Here is a 9,585-nt window from a genome sequence, read left to right as displayed (position 1 = left end):
ATGTTACTAAGATTGTTTTTCTCATCTATACTCTATTTATTTTAAAACTTTCTACCATGAACATACATTACTTTTATGCTCAAAACAGTAAGTGTTAAATTTCTTCAAAAAAAAAAAAGTTGAGAAAATAATAAGAATAGACAGTAGGGGGCAACACAATATTGCTATTTTCACTTTAGAAACAGTAGCACTATTTTGGAGCTATAATATCATCAAATTAAGTAAGCACTTTTGATCTTCCATTAAAAGTATGCTAATAGTTTTCCCTCCATTTCTGAAGGAGAAACTATGTAACCTCTAAGGAGTAATTCATGGCAACCTCCAGTCATCAGACATTTGACTAGCTTTTTATAAGTTGTTGTTTTCCTGTTGGTAGCAAAAGTGATACTGCACATCTGTTATACCTCCTGTCCCTCTCTTCCCTTACCCATTCTGAAACCCAACACCTTCCTACCCAACCCCTACACAAATATTTAAATCAAAACAAAACAAATACCATGTTATCAAAAGTTACAGATAAAGGAAACAGGAAATTTTTTACTTCAAGTCTTTTCTTTTTCACTTGATCTCATGTAAAACCTAAGATCTCATATATTCATATAAAATAAAATTAGCATGTGTGCATGACAGCAGGTCAACAATGCTATGCTGCTTGTTAGCCCACTGCTTATTTGTATAGCTTTATCAGTCAGTCCCATCATCCCAATACTTTGGCCTAGCATGCTGCCTTGAAGCTTGACATAATTGAGGCCAAATTTTGTGATAAAGAACAACTCAGCATTACTTAAAGGGAGTCAGTCCATGTTTATTACAAGAAGAGAACAACCTTCATTGTATTATCTTGAACATACTGTTTCTTTCTGTCTAACCAAATTCTCTCTAAGTATTTGTTATATATAGACAATTTTGCTTCTGTTTGCCCCTTTCATCAGGGGAGGGTTTGTGGGTGTTGTCATCCTGAAATTTCATTCATGTTGAATAAAATCAACTGGGTCAATTCATACTGTGGATCCTTCTCCAGCACCATTTTCAAGCAGGACAAAGCCCATCCCCAAGACATTATGGCAGATCACTAAAATGTCCACAGATCTAAATCTCAAACAGTCCTAAGCTTTTGTAATAGTAGAGAAGATATGTCTGTATGTATATGTATGTGTATATGCATGTGGGTGTATGTATGTGTATAAGCATATATACATACAGACATATACATATGTGATAATTAGGTCTACAAGGCATGAGAGGTTGTTTTTTAGAGATTTTTGTTTCTGGATTAAACTGAACAAGAAGTAATGGCAACAACTCGAGATCTTTCTGAAATAATTAGTTGGAGGAAAAATTCTAGGGCTCAAGAATCAAAGAATTAGTGGCAAATGAGAAGGCTCCAAAAGAAAGTTCCCAAAAGATATGCCAGGAAAAACTTGAGGAGTCAACAGCTGACTGTGGAACTGAGGCAACTGGGAGTGTAACCAACAAGTCACAGTGCGGGCTAGAGGAATGGCAATCTAACTTTGAGTTCTCAGCTGATTCCTGGGATGGGAAAGGGAAAGGGAAGGAAGAGATATTCGGGCATTAGACCACGGACCAAGAATCACAACACTGAACGTGCAGTCCTGCAGGAATCCTTAAGCCTACATCCCTGAAAATTTCTCTTTTATCAATGAAGCAGAGAATAGTTCAATTCGTGAAAACAGTCTTGTGGCAAGAAGGAACTAAGTTCAGCAGGAGATATATTCCCTAGGGCTGATCTCATCGTTAGATTTGGGGGAATATTCTATTCTGTCATAGGAGAAAACCAATTAGATTAAATTCATTGTGTTAAACTTACATAAGTTAGTAACTTATGAGATTCATTAGACATAGTAAATAGAGTGTATGTATGTGACTCTGCCTAGTATTTGATGAGGCACTAAAAATACAAAAGGCAACCAAGGCACTAAGTATTCATGACACACTAGATATACATGAGACATACAAAGTGCTCCATGTGTGTGAGGTCTTGATTCAGTTGCCCATTGGTGACACTTCTGGCCTGTCCTCTGCCCAAGAAATAAAACAGAATCCATGACTGCTCAGCGGGCTCACTGGCACCTACAGTTGTGACCAGGTGAAACTGCCTCTTCTATAGAGCAAGTGTGCCTCACTGGCCTCAAGCACATTCCATTTGATTGGGGCCCCTGGCTCAAATCTCAACTCAGGAGGAAGCTGACAAGGCAGAGTGGGAGCCAGGACATAAGAACAATACATAACTCAGGAATCAGGAACCGTAATCTTTCTACCTGACTGGCATCCTACACTAATAGTGTTAATCTATCCCATCACTTTCTCCCTGTTCTTCGCTGTGTATTTCAAGCTGATTCAATAAAGCATGTGATTTGAGCATCTCATGTGGTTTGTAACCTTTTCTGTTCCGTGACTTCTGGAATGGCTTGCCTGGTAGTGTATTTGGAGGCTATCATTAAATCAAGGTAAATTCCCACAAGGCACGTGAATGCAGTCAAGACTTCTAAGACTTCTGGCCTCATTTTACTTAGGCACAGGAGCCCACTATCCATCATGAACTCATCTGGGTTCTAAACCTCTTCTCGTAGCCCACTATTCTCAATCTGCAACAGGCTTAACTTGTCTCTACAGAACCAAAAACATATCACATTGAGAGAACTAACCTAAGCACTGAAGCTGCAATAACAATGTTGCATATTTCTCTGTATTGCCTCTACTAAAATCAGCCCAAATTCTGCATATAATCTTGATAAAATAGTGCTAACGTCTGGTCTGCAGCCACAAAATGAGAGGATGTAAATTCATGAGAAATAAATGGAGAACATTATTAGTTGTATAAAACAGGTGAGAAATTACCTATTACTGATTACAATTTTTTCTTTTTAATTTAAATGACAGTGACTCAAAACATGCATAGTGAGAATCACTCCCCATAGTCCAAGAGTTGTTTAAATGAAAGGTCCAGCTTAGCAACAATGTTTCAAATGAATCTATAACTATAAACTGGATATCTTTTTATAAATTTATATCATTCTAAACAGAGCCAAGTGTTTGGCACAATAATATGAAGATTACATGCCAAATGCCATCTCTTAGATGAAACTAAAAGGGTAGATAAAAAAGGAAAATCTCTATAAAAAATAAGCTATTACAAATAATTCAAATTGTAAAAAGTCTTAAAATGCCTTCTCCTCACTGCTAAAAATAAAAGAGAAGACATTCAAGAAACTTATTTAATTAAATGCAGCTACAGATAGTGCTCATTTCAGTATTACAGCTGTTAAACCTCCTTCTCTTACAGGTTATGGTAATTCCCTAAATTCAACTTCGCCCCATTCCCATGATTCCCTCCTCCCCTGCACCAAGCTTTTTAATGAATTAGTAACCCTGACACTGTGAGAAAAAAAATTTCTTGTTTGGAATATTTCCATAGTATCATATAAACAACCACAAGATAGATAAACAGACAGACAATACGATGGATTTCCATACACTTTCTATGAAAATTAGCATCATTATTTAACAGTTATATTTTTACACAAAATTATACATAATTTATATATGTGTGTATATATCATGTATGTTATCTACTGAATTTTTTATAAAATACAACTATGAAATAATAATGCTGATTTTCATATAAGATGTTCAGAGTCAACTTTATTACAATAAACACTCCAATTATACATAGTTTGTCACTCCTTCATCCCACTGGACTATGACATAAGGGGCAGAAGTTGTAGTTACTGATTTCCTGAGCCAGAACACAGTGCTTGCACACGCTGCACATCCAGAATTGATACTCAGTGATTGGGCTTCCTGTGGCAACACACGTTGGCAGTTTCCCTTCCCCTCTGTAAAAATAAGAGGAAAAGCAATTATACTATAAAACTTCTAATTACTTAAAACTTTTATTTATTACACTTAAAAAAACTGAAGAATGAAAAACATTTCAAGGTAAATTTCAAATAAAAACTTCTTACAATGAGAAAATAAAGCATTAATACACTTTCAAGAGTAAATAAAGTAGGGTATACTGTTAAGGTAGAGTACTTCAAAATTTAGTGCTTCAATTATTGCGTGACACTATTTAGGTATAAAAATCCAAGCTTCTAATAAGGTAGACTGACATCTACTAATTACAGTTAGCCTACCCTTCAAGAAGGCTGTCCAGTTCAGATTTTCTGTTATCTTTTGGAGTATGTTTGGTGAAGATTTCTAGAGCAAGATCTTCATATTGCTGTTTCCGTTCTGAATTGAGGGTCTCTAAAGATTCAAGTTTAATAAAAGCTTTTGAACAGGTACCAAAAGCTCTACTGGCACATGCACAGAGGGCCAACAGAGAGTAGATCTCAACGGCAGGGATAATGTCTTCATAGTCTCTCAGGTGAAGAGCTAGGAAAGAGAAGACAATTTGGATTTTTAAAAGCAATCATGATATCATGAACATGCATAGGAAAGAATCTATGTTAAGCTGTTTCAGTTTAACCTACATGAACTTAAGTAAACTTAAAGAAAACAATGGTGACTGAAGAACCAGTAGGAGGATGGAGGCTACATGATCTCCACATTCTGCAAACCCAGCTAACAACTCAGGGCCTATGAAAATAACCACCACCAAATGATGCACATGGTTGTGCCATTTAGAAATATACACACAGACTCAAAAAAAAAAGTGTCAAAACACACATCTTTTGTTCCATATAAGTGTGTCAGATATTTCTGTGGATTCTCAAAATAATACATCCTGTTTCTTTTTGCTAAAAAAGCAAAGTATGAAATCATATGTTTTCTCTTTGTGTTTCTTTGAACAGATTATTGCTTTTCTGTTTGTCTTATTGAAACAATAGAACTTTGAGAAAAAAGAATGAAAATGAGACTCTAAGTTGTTAGTTCAGACAATTTATTTTGACAGCTACCGTGTCTTATTTTCAATATTTCTACACTGCAGATATAATCTCTTTCTTTAAAATGCACTGGAGAATTAATAACATATTAGCAACCAAATTGTATCTTTTTATTCTCTAGACCTGGCAATCTCAAAAATATCTTGTTAGAGTATAATACTGGAAACTTCATAAAACAATTCAAAGCAACATATTCATGTATTTTACAATAGATTCTTATACACTGGTGTTGGGGTCAAGTGTTTACAACAAAGCTCATTGGAAGAAATTTACAAAAAGGAAATTCACTGAATTAAAATAAAGAATATCCTCTAATTTCATAGGTTCATAGGCAATAATTTACAGTGTGATATGATTTTAAGTAAAACTGTATACAATTTTATAGGCGTGGAGAAATGTCTAAAAGGAGGTTCACTCAAATGTTAACAATGCTTATCCTGGAGTTTTAAGATTATTTTATAAGTTATTAGATTATTTTACTCTTGTCTTTGCATTTTTTCATATTTTAGTTGAAACTGTTACGTAAGTATCATTTTTATTTAAAAAGTTAAATGCTATAGAAATCTATCTACTAATATGGAAGTACTTGATAACAGATCATTGTCTTAAAAATTCACACAAGTATGGTCTGTTATACTCCCAGCATTGTAAAAAAAAATTATTTTTAAATATATATATACTTATTTTATTTCTATTTACACATATTTATTTTATATAATATACATTGATTCTTACATATTAAATATGTAAAGATTTATATTATATATATATATATATACACACACAAACACACACAAGGATATGGACTGGGCTATTAAGTGTTTAACTTTGCATAAATAAAATAGTGATAGTGAATGCTTTATAAATGTTCTTTTTCCTTACCTCAAACTTCTGCTTATTCTATTAACCATGTATATATTGCTTTCCATGTATTAAAAAATAAAAAGAACTTCAAAAAGAAAATGTACAAAACAAATCATAGATAGCAAATCTTGAACATATGAAAATAAATCCAGACAAAAAGTGTTACTGAAACTAATATAGGGGCAAAGTGAAGGAGCTGGCCCTTCATACTCAATTTATAATTTTTTAGGCATGTTACATAGACTAGGTTAACAGGCCCACCTGTCTTCAGTGCACTGTCAGCACTGCCCTCGTAGAGCTGCCTCTGTGCCAAGATGAAGAAGTGGTAAGCCTCAGCCCCCCTCCACGCATTATCTGTGAAACGACTAGTTGTGGACAGAGCTTCTTCTTCCAGCAAACCAGCCAAAGCAGAAGTGGCCTAGAAGTAAAGCAGACCCACATTTTCTGTCAGCACCACCATAACAATGGTCTTCCAATGAAGATGACTTCTGAAATTGTTATACATTAAAATACCTAAATTCGCAGATTTTATCATTACAAAACTCATTCCAGACTTAGTTTCTCCATTATAATTCATATTTTGTTAAACAGGTATGATTAAATTTTGTCTTCAGTTTTATTGAGGTATAATTGATTTTAAAAATTACGAGATTTTTAAAGTGTACATCATGCTGATTTGATGTATGTATACATCGTGAGAAAGTTCTCCCCATGGTATGATCAAATTTTAAAATAGAATTAACTAGCCTTTAAATTAATGTAAGGTTCCATCACACATTAAAAGAATGTACATATTCTAGGAAAGCTTTTAAAACTCATTGTTAGAAAGGATTTTCCAAGTAAGGAATTTAAACAAAGATTACAGATTAGTCTTGTAAAAAAATAATTTGCAGTATTTGCAAGTTGCAATGTCTAAAATTTGAGTACCAATTCCAAATCATTCATTCATTTTCCTCATACCATTTAAGAAAATAAATGCAAACAAACAAGTTAAATGTCCTGTCCATAAAGAGAATTTTGGTAGTTCTTTTTTCCTTAAACACTTCAGATGATTTAATGTTACTAAATAATCTACCTTACCTCTGAGTTCTTTCCTTTAACTTTTCCTCGTTGGGCATTTTTCATTTGTTCATGGTACTGCTCTATAAGTAAAGCTGATAGTACATAGAGCTTCTTAACACGTAATGGTTTAGTTCTTTTCTTTGCCTCTTCATCTGCAATCTTTAAACATTTAAAGAGTTATAGAAGGTATTTCTTAAACTATATTTGTACACTTATCATTTCTGAAATATGATTCTCTAACAAAAAGGAGGAAAGTCAGTATGATGGGATATAAATACTACTCATTTATGATAAGTATTTTAAAACCCATTTCTTGGGGGTATAGCTCAGTGGTAGAGCATGTGCTTAAGCATGGGCGAGGTCCTGGGTTCAATCCTCAGTATCTCCATTAAAAAATTTTTTTTCTTTTCCTTAGTACTGATAAGTATTTAGTTTTTTCCTTAGTGTTTAGCTATTGGAGTTAGAGCTCATAACCATCTTAGAAAGTAATAGATGCTGCTAAAAAACTAAATCAGAATGAAGAAAATTTTCATGGAATGGGTAGTATTTTCCATAACAAGGAGATTTTTAGAGTAATGTTCCAAGTACCCAGAAATAAGATGGCTTTAATATGGTACATCCTTCAGAAATTTAAGTTTATTTAAATGATTTGGAGGGAAAATTTTCCTTTTTCATTAAATCAAATGGGAAAAGAGCAGAAAAGAATGTAAAATTTGTATACATTAATACTGTACTGGTCATCTTCCCTCCAAATGCATACTATTAAAAATGTAAAGTCTTTAAAACTTGAACATTTAAAAGGACTCAAAATTCTGCTGTCAGGGGTATTTAATTTCCACTTAAGGGAATTTGTACTTTATGGTCCCTGAAAAGTCTATAATTCTTTGTTAACTTTGATATTAAGTAAATATACAATTGCTTAGGTATCATTAAAGTGCTAAAATTAATAAATAGCCTTTTTAGTAAAAGGTAATAATACTAAGATAACATATAGTTACAATAGCAATGGAATGAGAGGGATTTTGCTATAACAAATATTTGTTTCCAAAGAAAATGGAAAAGGTACTCTTCAGTATAGAAAAAAAATTGGTAACTAGAAGAAACCAAATACTCACAAAGATTATTACATTACCTTAAACATCAGTTTAGCAGCATCATAAAAGTAACTGGCTTTCCGGTAGAGTTCTATGGCATCAAAAATTTTATTCTTTTCCAATAAATGAGATGCATACCTCGCTATCAGGGAACCAATTTCCTTCATACTATGACTTTTAGCCAATTCAACAGCTTTGTTCCACTGGATAAAAATATATATAACATACAGTTACCCAAGCATTTACAGTCAGATATGTCTTAAAATACACACAATAAAGCTTTAAGTTTGTAAGAATACATGAGACTATATCAAAACGTAAAAACTGGTATCTATTTTTAAAAATCACTTAAAATCAGAGCAACTATAAATGTTATGACTCAAACATGTGTCAAAATAATCCAATGACCTAAGATATGCTTACGAAGTATATCTGAAAAAGAAAACTTCAAAGTTTATAATCACATTAATCTTATAATTCTCATTCTCTATTTGTTACTATAAAAGTAATACAAAATATGCAATTTCAGTTAAGAAAACGTCCTATCAGATTTAACATCTGAAGTTATTTTTATAAAGCAAATGAAGCTTTATAAAATACTTTAAAAAAATACTGAAAAGAATACATTGATAGTCAATAATTTCAATAATTCTGTACTTTAATTATAGTTAAATTCTAGCTCTTAAAAATATCAAATATATGGTTTCTATATAGGGAAAGGAAAATAGATTTGCCAAAATAAATATTGATAAAGCAATTCAATTCCTTCCTCTTGCAATGACCGTTAACTGTTCCTCCTTTGGAAAAAAAACCCAATCATAATAAAATGCAGAAAATTATGAAATTACTTCCAGACAAAAATTTGCCAGACTAAAAGCAGTTTTGTTCATGTTCCCATATTAAATTAGTTACAAGTGGGTCACCCTTAATGGTAGCACTTCAAGAGGTAAGTGCACATTCCAACATTTTCTTAGTCCTCAACTAAGTAAGAGACAATCTGACTCCTTTCACAAAATCCATCTCAAGCTCTCCAACCCTTACATTGGCAACAGTCTTTAAAGCATCACTACGGTGACTTTGATTTCAGTTCCTTACTTGGTTGAGATGTACACAGGTATCCACTGCTGCCTTTGGTTGATAACATTTCAAAAACGCAGTCACTGCTTGTTCACACATTCCAACTCTCACAAACATTTGTGCTATTTCCTGTGGACAAAACAATACTATCAGATTTCACAGAACAAGGAAATCACTTATATTTTAACTTACGAAACTCCATAGGGACATGAATATTAACTTCACTGGTGTCTACCAATTCTCCTTTTAAACAGACACAGAGGTAGAGGCTACAAACCAGAAAGGATGCTAAGGCATCATGTTTTGTAAAATCAGTGACTCACACCGAGGATCTGGTTTTTAACCAGGTTCTAATGATATTGCACTTGTATCTTCTCTCAGTTCAGTAGCTATTTTACAGAAATGCCAAGTTCCAAAACAAACCCCACACTAGTGGGTAAAAAAAACCTTTAAGGCAATTGATGTTACACTCAATGTTAATCATTAGAGGCTTAAGGAAAACCTCACACTCACAGAGCTCTCAAATACCTCTATAAAAAATGCCCCAGACAAGTTGACCACTCATCAGTTCAGGAAGC

At 33.3% G+C, this 9,585-nt stretch overlaps 1 protein-coding gene across 2 annotated transcripts in view; it reads right to left on the bottom strand.

Annotated features, from left to right (window-relative positions):
* Nucleotides 1-789: 789 nt before the first annotated feature.
* WDR35 (WD repeat domain 35) overlaps nucleotides 790-9,585 on the bottom strand; it is a 51,275-nt gene continuing 42,479 nt past the window's right edge. For both annotated transcript variants that reach the window (XM_064494714.1, XM_064494715.1), the window contains 6 exons: nucleotides 9,026-9,136; nucleotides 7,969-8,133; nucleotides 6,855-6,995; nucleotides 6,036-6,192; nucleotides 4,158-4,398; nucleotides 790-3,857 (listed from right to left, as the gene is read on the bottom strand). In XM_064494714.1, the coding sequence (XP_064350784.1) occupies nucleotides 3,707-3,857; nucleotides 4,158-4,398; nucleotides 6,036-6,192; nucleotides 6,855-6,995; nucleotides 7,969-8,133; nucleotides 9,026-9,136 (966 nt within the window). In that variant the 3' untranslated portion in view covers nucleotides 790-3,706. The remainder of the gene's footprint in view (nucleotides 3,858-4,157; nucleotides 4,399-6,035; nucleotides 6,193-6,854; nucleotides 6,996-7,968; nucleotides 8,134-9,025; nucleotides 9,137-9,585) is intronic.

Source organism: Camelus dromedarius, chromosome 15 (assembly GCF_036321535.1).
Source record: "Camelus dromedarius isolate mCamDro1 chromosome 15, mCamDro1.pat, whole genome shotgun sequence".
In the NCBI taxonomy this organism is placed as follows: Eukaryota; Metazoa; Chordata; class Mammalia; order Artiodactyla; family Camelidae; genus Camelus; species Camelus dromedarius.
The sequence above is the reverse complement of the archived record's forward strand: the minus strand, read 5'-3'. Positions and strand labels throughout refer to the sequence as shown.